Raw genomic sequence first — 11,673 nt, 5'->3', positions numbered from 1 at the left:
TTATGCTTTCTTTCCGTTGATGGCTTTCAGCTCGACGTCACTGTCATAGCGTCAGCATTCTTGTTGCAACCCATGCACAGATTTGGCGACAGCAAGATGAAATGAACAGCTAGTGAGCTGTGCGTCGTATAGAAGAACAACCCACGCTAGTAGCCCATGGAAGAGGCGTCGCAAGCGTGCTGCAGTATCTCCAACGACAAACAAGATAAAGTTGAGCACTTACAAGATCAATTTGGCATTCGCGGGGATATGTCCGGGAAATCCACTGTTGTCCGCAGTCAGCATTTGCATTCCATCATCTTATCAGATCATCGAGGTTCCAGAATCAGGGGTTGTCATAGGCTGCAGACACCCGCGTCGTACAAGATTCGCGGTTGCCGCGGCATCAACGTCCAGAAGTTCGGGAAGTTCGGAGAAGAATGGCTCAAAGGATCCTCGGAACGTCGTAAGCCGTGCTGGTCCTTAGCTCCGTGTGGCTTTCGTATCCGCAGTGGTGTGTACTTCGGCAGCATCCTGTCTTGCTGGTTCCCGTCCCAGTCACGGGCTGTATGAAATGTAAATCGGACTCACCGAGGACCATATGCATAATCACTGTATCGCACGTGTCGTTAGCACAGTGCATCCGCGTGAGAAGGCATGTCGATCAGACCATTACTTACGGTGTTATGATCAAAGTTGCCTTTTCTCCCAGCGTCATGGGTGACGCTTCTGCGGAGCCCAGAATGCCTTCGTCCCACCCTGTGCATAAGCGTCAGTCGACATGTAGATCTAGATTTGCAGAGTGCACATGCACCAGGTACGAAGCAGGATGATTCGGACAGCAAGAACATACCTTTGATAACTCGGCCTGCGCCGATGGGAGTAATCAGGTCACCCCGACCTACAGAAGTATCGAATCTGAGATACAGTCAATGAGACGTTCCATTTGGAGTCCAAAGCAATGAACTCTGCCGGCTTGCTTACTGTCCACCTTTGTGGTCTGGAGCATCATCGTCGAACAACCAACCTGGATCGTTCGTTAGATATTGATATCGGGTGAAACGCTAGTCTTACCAGTGTATTCCATAGAGACTTCATCGTGTTTCTTCGGGTAGTCTATACCGTTGCCCGGCTTGATAACGAGCTTCTCTACGCCCATACTGCAGGAGTCGATCATGGATAGCGTTCAGGATAGAGGATTCCTTCTTGGTTGGGGAGGGGAGTTGTGAAGCTCAAGGCGAACAATGTGCAGAATATGTAGAGTATACACTTCGCTTGGTGGTGATCAAAGAGCTAGGACGTTTGTTAGAAGTCGAGAATATGTAAAGATGGATGTGTAGGTCGGGAAGTGGGTGGATCCCAGGTTTTAATAGTGGTGCCGATATGTGAACCCAAGAACAGGAAGCTCCGTAGAGGCTCTGACTGGAGCTTAGACTTACATGGCTTTTGCTTCGACCAAAAGCATACCAGGGTTTTCCCGCGAAGCTGTGCAACAGATTGGCCTGCTCGGATGCGTCAAGCATACTTTTTAGCCCCTTCGCATATGCGCCTGTCCCACATCTTTGGCTCGAAGGCAATTGCGGGCTACGTATGGTACGACCCACAGCCGTCAGAACGTGTCCGTCTCTCGGGGAATCCTGCCCGAAGCTCAGGCCGTTTTGAATGTCAGAAGTAAGGTTGGTCTAGCCCTTCCAAACCGCTCTTCATCTGCAACATCCCAGCTGACACGCGATTGGGGCTCCACAAGTGACATGGTGGAAGGTTGTACCCGTACTAAACTTTCCCGCGACTACCGAGCGGCCTGCCAAGTTGGATACCTACCGACGTTTGTTTTGTGACAACGCGGGCTTAGTCGCATCCGAAGACGGCCTCACTCCTAGTTTGACACGGGCACAATGATGAAGAACCTTGTGCGAAATTACACCGATAGGGGTAGTAGATCGAAGTAGGGGTGGTGGTGTGCAAGAGACTATGGTTAAGCTCGCGAAGTGCGGTGACTGTCACTACGATCAAATGTGCGCACGGCGTTGGCGCTAGAACCTTAATCCCTTCCAAGAAGCCGGAAGGCGCAAATAAGCCGGCCATGGTCCCTATCTCATCAGCAGTGGCATGATGGAAGCAAAAAAGAAAAAGCGCCTCTGACGCTACAAACCTCGGCCTCGTCGAATAGGACACGACCGCTGCGCTACCTAGGTACACAGTCACAGAGACTATGTGTAAACTTTGATTCGGCAGCACATCAGGACCTGCATAATTGGCTGTTATCAAGCCTGAGTAGGGCGCAAAAGAATCTGATTGCAAAACTCCCCTCAAGCTCCGAGGACACAAGTGGCGGTCATACAGATTTGCGAATGGGGTATGGACAAGGGTGACGTACATGTGAGAGAACGCAGAACCGTTCTCAGAAAAGTAAATGTTTGTTCATCCGCGGTAGATGTACCCCCACGGTTTCAGAACTCTCATGGTCTTGTACAACTTGATCGTTCCTCTAATCCACTCTGCTGCTATAAATCACACTCTTAATGTGCGAACTGAAGACCCCTTCTTTGCTCATCAATGCCTCTAATCCATGTACAAGATGCGGACCCAAGAACCCTAGCTATATTTCTGCTTTCAAGTCTATTATGGTTTGCCAATCAGAGGCATAGCGGGATCACAGCCGATTGCCGTACGGTGCTGGACCCACCCGGAGAACAACCGTATTGCAGCGGTTCGTCAAGAGAGCCAAATGCGGGATTGCTGGTTATCGTGCTTCTCGCGGCAAACGAATAAATATTTTGGACCAGGGTAAGAGAGCGCAAGTAGTGTGGGGCTAAAGAGTGTGAATCCGATGGCCATTACACGTGGTCTTTTGACCGTGCTTCAACCATCCCCTTCTCAGTCCATCAGCTAACTTACGATGAAGACGATCGCGAGCCCTGTGCGTTGAGCCGAGAGCCCAACAGCGTGGTCTGGGAGCATTGCACGCTTCACATTGGCTAGTTTAAATGCGCTTGCAGCGGTAACTGAGTCGTGGAGAAGCTCCACGTATCTGGAGTGCAGCATCGTAATAGCAGAGCATGTAGCCCCAGTTGACTAGTGATATGGACTACACCAACTGCACATTACCATATCAGCGGACAATTTCGCTTCGAAATAAAATACCCGAAAGGCAATGCGCGCTGCATGTTCACTCGAACCAACCGTTGACAAAAGTTCCTTGATAGCGTGGCGCCGGCTTCGTGGCCCGAAACTTTCAACAAGGAGGGTTTCAGTGGCGCCTCCAACTACCGAAGGGCTACCCATGGCGAAGATGATATCACCCTAGGTTCGCCCAGAAGGGCGATTGCGCCAGGTCGGTTACAGCAATACTAGAGAAGCCCGCATTGGGGAAGCGGCTGTCTTTGCGCACACCGGCCCGGTCAGCATAATGTATCTGGTCTATCCCTGCCTTGCGTATGAAAGCCAATAGCCGCGCATAGTTTGTACCTATCTGGTCGATTCCATGACTGTCGTCAGACATGACGAAACCACCTCCCATGCGTAAGAACATCTATGACATACGTTAGTAAACTCGACGCCGAGCTCGGGCATATGGCGGTGTGACTGACTTGACATATGGGCAAGCACGGATACGGCTCGGCCAAACCTTTTCGCAACCCAGACGAGTTCAATTCGAGAAGAGCGCCATAAGAGGCTACGTATTCCAAGTTGCGCTTTATTCTGTCCCAAACGCCAGGCATGCCCTGGAAATCGGCGTCGCGATGGTCGCTAAGTAGGCGAATAAGATCAAAATGCCCGACCACTGGTGGCTGTAGCTCCTGAAGCATTTCGTACTGGGAGTCGAAGTAGTCCTCAAAGAGGCGCTCGTCGGTCCCACCTGCCTTGTCTCTAGCTTGTTCGTACATGGCGCGGTCGAAGTCGATTGGTATCGTGTGCGTGTGGTGGACAGAGCCCATGAAGAAATCGAAGGTGTACTTGTCGAGGATGCTGCGAATGATGTGCAGCGTAGATGGGCGGATGTACTCGGTTTCGAAGCCGATGAGTATCTGGATCTGGTCCGAGTACGCGTCTCGTAGTCGGTGGGCTTCGACGATAAAGTCATCGAATAGCTTCGCGAGACTCTGCTCGGTGTGAGATTCGGCTTCTTCAGGATAGAAGTCTTCCTGCGGCCTGGGTATATGCTCCGTCAAGGAGAAAGTATGGAAGCGTTTGGCTATTGCTGCCTGGACGACTTCCTCAAGCGTGTTCTGCGCATGTCCACAGAATTGGCCAGAATGGCTGTGGTGGGAGTAAGGCATCTTTCGACAGTCACTACTTGTTCAATTCCTCGCAGCGTGTAGCTGTCTGGTGTCAAAGCTAGCTAAAATGTGTAGCGGGGTACCTTCAAAGGACGACTCCTACTTCACCAGTAAAGCTGCTGGACCGTGAGCTAGGCGAGGACGAAAGATTGCTCTGTATGCGTCCAAGCACAATGGATGGACGTACTTGGAAAGATATCCGCAAGACTGTCAAGCGTGTCCCGCGTTCCTTCCAAAAGTTCTGGCCGGGATCGCGAGACGAGACGAATGATGTAATCCGTCAGCCTCGGAACGCCCAAAAAGGCATAGTCTACGACTTTCACTCTGCACCAGCCCCAAAGTACGCAACAGAGTCGCGTCGTCAACTTCAATAATCAAAGCCATCTACGCCAATCTCAACATGGCAAGTCCTCAACTACCCATGGCGCCCTCCGCATCTCCCATAATATACTTTGGTTACGGTTCAAATCTCTGGCTTCACCAAATGACGACACGCTGCCCGACGTCGACCTACCTAGGAGTCGCCCGCCTACCAAACTACCAGTGGATAATAAACGACCGCGGTTACGCGAACGTCGTCGAAGTGACCGATAGTAACAGCACATCCATGTCTCCTTACGACGACGTAGTCTTTGGTCTCGTCTATTCACTTGAAGCAGAAGATGAAAAGAGACTAGACAAGAACGAAGGCGTGCCCGTGGCTTACACAAAAGAGATGCTACAATGCGAGTTCTGGCCTTCTGACACAGAGCACAAAGTGGATACTAGCAAAGATCCGGAAAAGAAGGAGGACATGCTAGTTTACATCGATAGGAATCGTGTCCAGTCGGATAAGCCGCGAGAGGAGTATATGTACAGAATGAACCAAGGGATCACAGATGCTGTGAAGCTAGGTGTGCCAGAAGACTATGTGAGGGATGTCATGAGGAAGTATATTCCGGCTCAGGAAGATGACGATGGAAAAGAAGGGGAAAGGGAGAGGATGGCGGAGTTTGCTAGAGGGCAAGCGGCAGAATTCAGGGATGAGAGTGGTGTATTTCAATAAGATATCGGTATGGCAGTCACGGTGTGTTGGCATGTAGCGTCACAGAAGTGGAATGGCGGAAGAAAGAAGGAATTGACTGAGCTAATAAACTAGATGCCGTGTGAATGTGAAGCAAACCACCAAGAACGTCCGTAGACGACATTGTGACGTGACCAAAATTGAGCTAGTGTTTGTCTCCAATCTTTCCTTTTGCTTGGCCGCGTGCGTCAGAGGCGTTCTACAACTCCTCGCGAGCCCTGCGGTAGCTGGCCTATCAGTGCAATGCATTAGTCGGGTCCGGTGAAGACATGCTAGTAATCCGAAGACTGGTGTCTACGCACCTCCTGTTCGACCTGCAGCTGCTCGACGACGGGTGCCAGCTCGGACAGAATCTCGTATGCCTTCTTGTGGTACTCGAGCTGGGCGGCGATGAGTTCAGCGAGGTTGCGGAGAGGCTCGGGGGTGTCGAGGACCTATTGTTTGGTTAGCGTCTAGGTGCCAGTACATGGGGGTGCGGGCTGGAAGCTATAGTCGTACGTTCTTCATGACACCGACGGCCTCCTCAGTCTGGCCAACAAACTCGTCTTCGGCCTGCTCGATCTTGGCTCTCGCCTCTTCACTGATGTCGTCGTCCATGGCTGTCTTTGGAGCCTGACCGGGCAGAGTGAAAGCAGGACCCTTTGCGTTGGCCTTGGTCGCATCCAGGCTCAACCGCGAGTTCTCGACTGCCTTGCGAGCACGTGTAGCGAACTGGATGTTGGTGTTGAGCGTGGTGCTCCAGCCGGCCAGGAAGCGGCTCTGGATCTGGGCGTCCTGGGCTAGTCGGGCTTCGCCGACCTTCTCGCTGGCAATGGCATACTTCTCGAGGGCGGTAGCAAGGGGGTCCTCACTGGAGCTGGTCTGCTCCGAGGTGAGCATGTGCGACGAGTTGAGGGCGGCGCGGGCGATGGCATGATTGAACGTCTTGGGCTGGGGCTTTGCTGAGGGCGGAGCAGTTAGGGCAGCCTGGGCTTCGGCGGGCGATGTGGCGCTGGAGAGCAGGTTGACCTTCTCGGAGACGGTGCGGCCGAGGTCGTTGAAGGATTCGCGGATGTTGGCTGGGTAGTCGTAGGCTTCGTTTGCGTATTGTGAGCTAGGCAGTCAGACCAAGTACCAGCACGTCGAGGGAGGTGTCGTACGTGACCTGCAGCATCGTCGTGTGCACCTTCTTCAGCGCATCGACCCGCTTCTCGAGCTCGATGTAGTCCGGGGGGAGTTGAGTCTGCAGAGCCCGTATCAGTACTGCCCAAGTGTGCTGCCAGGGTAGCCATACCTTGTCCTCGACATTGCCCACCTGCTCCTTGACATATTGCTGCGTCCGGGCAGCCCAAGGTGTAAAGGAAGCGCTGCAGAAGCCATGTCAGCATATCTCCACCTCGTGCCCAACCGTCGCGCAGCTCGCGGGTCGACATTGCGGGAAAAAGCATACGAGATGTTCTTTCCGAACGCTGAGATCTTTCCGAGGTTGTCCATGGCGAATAATAATGCGTGTTATGTCTCTCAGAGCCCTGTTCACGTCTTCTGGCTGGGCGGCGTCGTCGTCTTTGTTGTTGTTGCTGTTGTTGTCAACGTCGTCGTCGTGGTCGGGGTGCTCTTGCGACTTTCATGTGTCTCCGCTGCCCGCTCCTGTCAGGGCCGCCCACCATCCCTGCATACTAGCCTGCTTCGGGCGCCATCTCCAACGCTCCACTTGCGCCGCAACGGAACCAGCCACGCCTCAACTTCACCCAAACACTCTCTCACGGTACGCACAGCTTGCACAGCTATCATATGCACAGGGATTCTATTTCATCTTGTTGAATTTTTCTTTTGCATGTCGCTTGTGAGCCACAATGCGTTACGGTGACGGTGTGCTTATCTAGCAGTGCGCATGATAACTTGGTCTCCTCCTCCATCACGACCAAACTTTCCCTCCGTATGCATAAGATCCGCCTTTGCTACTCCGTGCTTCTATCGATAGGATAGCGAACACCCGATCTCCATGGGACGTTGAAACTAACATGCGCCAGCAAACGTTACACCACATAGCTTTCCCTGTCCATCGCTCCATTCTTCCTCTTTGGTGTTGACCTGCCTCGGCATCTAGACACAAACCTTCATGCTGTGCATTGCGGCAGTGGTACCAGTAGGCAAGCCAGGCCATATCTGTGGAACAACGTTTCACAGAACGCCTCTCGGAAGGCCACCTCGACCATGGGCCGCGGCAAGACAGGGCTGATAGAGCGTTCTAGACGAGAAATACTCTCTACTGTCATGCGCGCAACCGTCGTCTGAGGAACGTGGGCGTATGCGCTGCCGACGTGGCATTGCGCATCATGGACACCAGTCCTGATGTCTTATGCAACTGTCTTAAATAACTTCAGTATTTCTTGCGCGCCACACATCTTACTGCACAACGTATTGTTGCTGTGACCCCGGCGGATAAGCCTCTGCGCTTGACGACTTGCGGTCGCTTCCGTACCCTGATGACTGCCAGTCCGGAGATCCGTATGTCGAACCCAAGCCGTCGGCACTCGTTACCGTCATATTATCAGATGGCGGTGAGTCCGAGATAGTCAGGGAGCTGAAAATTCCTCGCATCTCTCGTAGATCGTCTGACACTTGGTCTTTAGGCGCTTGTGTGCGGTCCTTGATGAAGTCTTTGATGGATCGGATTATCGGTGGGCAGCTTTCGTCGTTCGGGAGCCACCAGTCTGATGGACCGAGACCCATGGATTCGAGCATGCGGTTTCGAAGAACATCAGAATAAATATACCTGATGCTCCTGTTAGTAGAGGTTCGGTAAGACTCTCATGTTACTAGCCTGTGCCTAGAACAAAACACTCTAATCTCCCGTCGTTGCACGAACAAAAGATTTCACTTACCCTGCTGCTTCAATTTTCGCAAACGTTCGTCGAAGCCATTGCACAGTCTTCTGATCTTTCGGCAGGAACAGGGTCGCAATCGCGAAACTGACCTGTGCCTCTAGTAGTGCGCCTGGGGGAGCTTCCGGATACGCGCATATAGCCTCAAAGACCTGCACCGCCTTAAATGCTTCTTTTGTAACTTCCGGATCAAGAGGCACTTTCAGCGCCATGGAAGACGAAATGGCGAACATGAACTGGATGCCCCATAGATCCAGCTGCAAGTAGTTCGACGTCCATAGCGGACCACCCCATATGACATCCGGCTCGTAGGGGTTAACGAAGTCTTCCGGGTCTGGTTCTCCTGGAATCTGATGGACCTTGTAACTGGGATCCGTCAATTTGTCGCCTAGGTTTCTTCGGAGCGCCTCCACCCTCTCCTTCAGTTTTGGCAGCTGTGTCATAAAATCCTGAGGACTGACGAGACCTTTGGCAGTCCTTGCAAACAGGTCATTCGAATCTTTCGCTACCAGTCGTGAATGCGCAAAGCGCTCTTCGTACAGCATCTCAATGTCATCTGGCTTGTCGCGTACTTTCTCAACGTAGCATTCATGTACCGCCTCGTACCACTCGCGACCAAGCACTGCTTCACCGCCGGACTGAAAGCCAACAAACAGGTCGAATCGGATGTACCAAAGAAGTACCTTGCAAAGAAAATCGGATTTGACGATAGTCTCCGGCGTGTATAGACGGGTGAGCATCTCGAAAGCTGCTTTTTGATGGCCCATAAGGTTGACCCAGTCGCCGAGCATCTCCTGGAACCGGTGTCAGCATGAGATATTGGTTTTCTGCAAGGGTCTATACCTCAATACTCGCAAGTTGCAATATGGTCAAAAATGTTGCGAGCCCCTGCTTCTTGTTCTTCGTGATGGCTATCCTCAGTCGCGAAACAGATTCGTTGTAGAACTGGAGGAAGGTGGACATGCGACCATCAGGCTGCGCAAGCGTGTGGAAATACGCCGCGTAACCAGCTACAGCGTACTTCAAGGGCTCAAACTTGGTCGCCCAACTCAGGAAATCGCCTTTGAGGAAGCCATGCGTGTCGCGTTTGAGAGAGTAATGATGTACGCTCATGTGGTTCCGGAAGTAGTTCAAGTAAAACTGGAGGTCTCGCGCCATAGCCGAAGCGCCCTTGGTAGTTTGCGCACTGCCTTTCCGAGACATGGATGGGCGTACCGTAGGCGGTATCGAGGATGCTTCAGTGGATGGAGACGTACTTTGATCGAGGAAAGAGCCTGGTGTGTGTGAAGAATCGCGAGCGTCTTGACTCTTCGACATGTCATCGTCGTCATCATCATACTCAACGTAATCGTCCTCTTCATCTTCATCCATGATCGCAGGAAGGCGCTCCTTGTCCTCTCCTTCATGGGCTTCAGGTGAGGATTGATCCCCCGCGGATGCAGACTTGCCTGACTTCGATCCACTGCGTGTCGATTTCTGACTGGACTGTGAATCTGGGTAGATACACTCGCGACTCCCCTTGCGACATCCTAGCAAAACACGTCAGACTAAGCAGTTCTTGAGTGTGTGAGAGCAAGCGCGGATACTCACGTTCGCACACGGGATGGTTTTCGTCACACTGTTACCTATCAGTCAAGCCTCTATCCCACAAGGTAGAGCGCATACCTTGACTCTTCTTTGCCTGCATGTGAAACAGCCACTCCGTGTTCTGCGATGCTTCACCTGTTCGCCAGGCGCTGGCCTTCTTCGTGCGCGGCCATTAGCACCATGCGCTGAGCCCATTGGCCCAGATATGTCCTCATACTGATCAACGTAGTTTGGTTGACCAATGTTCTCGTATTGTACAAAGGGTCCAGGAACACCAGGTTGAAACGGGTTGTCTGGCAAGGTGGGTGCATACGAGCCATGTGAGATTATAGTTGGTGGGGCATGCTGAATGTTGGAATTGGGGATCGCATTCGGATCAAGGTTGTAGTACTGAGGCGGAGTGTTATGCCCAGGAGGAGGATAGTATCCAGACATGCCTAGGAGGGTTGGAGAGGATAGAAAACTGATGGAGTGTAGGTTGTTTGTATTGGTAGATGTTGGTGAGCCGTGGACGGTAAAGCTTGCCGTAAAAGGATCAACGTCATCCAGTTGCAAGGGTCCGAGGTCGATCGCCGTGTCCACGGGTGTGACAATGGCTCGGGCGCCAGGTACGGGATTTTGGAGGGATATACTTGTAGAAGCACGCTTGCAGGATCGAAGCCGTGATTTAGTTCAATGCACGCTGGTTTGGGCGCGCGGGTGTTGGCCCCAGCTAGCACCAAGACCAAGCGGCCTGGAATAAGTATGCGATAGACCTGCGTCTCGTCCACAAAGGAGCAAGTCCGTCTCCTGCACCACAATTGCTGATGACGGAAGCATGTGCAGTACCAGTCTGAGACTGAAACTGGGCAACGTTGAGGAAGAGAGAGTACAGCAGCCGCAGGCAGAGGTCGTGTGAGAGAGTCAGCCCGTGACAGGAGGCTTGTGTCTAGTTCGGACAAAGAAGCAATGTCCAATGCCAGGAATGGATAGTCTCAATTTTTATCAAACGTCTGCATCTAAGGCCGGGGTGCAGTGAAGGGGAAAAAGCAAGCCGCACGCCGCTGAGTTGTCTCCCAGGCCGCTGTGCTATGGCCGTGCACCTAAACGCTTCCGCCTTCCGCGCAGCCATGGATTAGCTCCGTGCAAGACGCCCTCTGCGATCCCAGGTTTGATCGCTCCTGATCACCGTGCGAACTGGTCCACTCGCCAGCATCCACATGGAATGAATTCTGGGGAGAATAGAAGGGTCTGTCCGGAACAGTCGCTCCAAAATGCCGTATAGGTCCATATTTTGACACATCCCCGCCGTTGATCCCGCCTGTCAACTACTCTTAGGCGTGCTGCCACGGCGACTATAAACTTCAGTCAGCTACGGCTTGAGGCAGGTCGTGGATCGCCTTTGCAGCAGACGGACCCAGCCTAATAGGAGGCAAGCACAAAATTGGGACATGATGTGCATCGGCCCCGATTTCACCAAGGTGGTGAGGCATGTGGGGCGTTTAGAGAAGCCATGGGGCTAGGTCAATCGTCAGCGAATGGGGCGTGATGTGAAGCTGCTCTGGAAGCGGCTGTCAGAGTTAGTGCACACACTCGTATGCGCTACACACGAATGCCCTTACTCAAGACTACCTGAGGGTGTCGTTGAGTATAGGGCAGGGCCGGTATATCCATGGACTTTTCCGCGAACTCCACTCTCCTGAAGTGGGGAGTGCCCCGATGCAATGCAGTGCAATTGCCCGGTGGCAGCCTTTAGACTTTCAAGCCTCATCAAAGTGCCTGTTAGGAAGAATATCAAATTGATATTTCATCTCACAAACGCGGCTAGTGAGGACGGCCACAAATTAGCCAGCCATGCAGCGCCACCGGCTCCTTCGTACTGAGTCAACGAAGGCCGTTGACGGGAGAATAAAGCCTGCTT

General features: G+C 52.6%; 5 protein-coding genes across 5 annotated transcripts; 1 reads left to right on the top strand and 4 right to left on the bottom strand.

The window, feature by feature from the left end:
• FPR1_2 (FK506 binding protein proline rotamase rapamycin-binding protein) lies at positions 1–1,138 on the bottom strand (the record flags this gene model as incomplete). The annotated part of the gene is made up of 7 exons (XM_051731015.1): positions 1–40; positions 224–265; positions 571–591; positions 660–738; positions 833–897; positions 964–1,006; positions 1,054–1,138. 7 exons carry the CDS (start codon positions 1,136–1,138, stop codon positions 1–3), a joined length of 375 nt encoding a protein of 124 aa, XP_051589222.1.
• Positions 1,139–3,277: 2,139 nt separating this feature from the next.
• On the bottom strand, positions 3,278–4,259 carry J4E82_004739 (uncharacterized protein; the record flags this gene model as incomplete). Its single annotated transcript, XM_051731014.1, has 2 exons — positions 3,278–3,511; positions 3,570–4,259. 2 exons carry the CDS (start codon positions 4,257–4,259, stop codon positions 3,278–3,280), a joined length of 924 nt encoding a protein of 307 aa, XP_051589221.1.
• A 400-nt stretch (positions 4,260–4,659) lies between these two features.
• On the top strand, positions 4,660–5,304 carry J4E82_004738 (uncharacterized protein; the record flags this gene model as incomplete). The annotated part of the gene is made up of 1 exon (XM_051731013.1): positions 4,660–5,304. One exon carries the CDS (start codon positions 4,660–4,662, stop codon positions 5,302–5,304), a length of 645 nt encoding a protein of 214 aa, XP_051589220.1.
• Positions 5,305–5,521: 217 nt separating this feature from the next.
• Positions 5,522–6,795, bottom strand: J4E82_004737 (uncharacterized protein; the record flags this gene model as incomplete). Its single annotated transcript, XM_051731012.1, has 6 exons — positions 5,522–5,554; positions 5,625–5,756; positions 5,821–6,415; positions 6,462–6,544; positions 6,596–6,668; positions 6,752–6,795. The coding sequence occupies 6 exons, from the start codon at positions 6,793–6,795 to the stop codon at positions 5,522–5,524; spliced, it is 960 nt and encodes a 319-aa protein (XP_051589219.1).
• Positions 6,796–7,707: 912 nt separating this feature from the next.
• On the bottom strand, positions 7,708–10,208 carry J4E82_004736 (uncharacterized protein; the record flags this gene model as incomplete). Its single annotated transcript, XM_051731011.1, has 5 exons — positions 7,708–8,077; positions 8,187–8,980; positions 9,030–9,715; positions 9,777–9,804; positions 9,852–10,208. 5 exons carry the CDS (start codon positions 10,206–10,208, stop codon positions 7,708–7,710), a joined length of 2,235 nt encoding a protein of 744 aa, XP_051589218.1.
• Positions 10,209–11,673: the final 1,465 nt, after the last annotated feature.

This window comes from Alternaria postmessia, assembly GCF_024291825.1.
Source record: "Alternaria postmessia strain BMP 2775 chromosome Unknown scaffold_23, whole genome shotgun sequence".
Lineage (NCBI taxonomy): Eukaryota > Fungi > Ascomycota > Dothideomycetes > Pleosporales > Pleosporaceae > Alternaria > Alternaria postmessia.
Note: the sequence above shows the minus strand (reverse complement) of the source record. Positions and strands in the feature narration are given on the sequence as shown.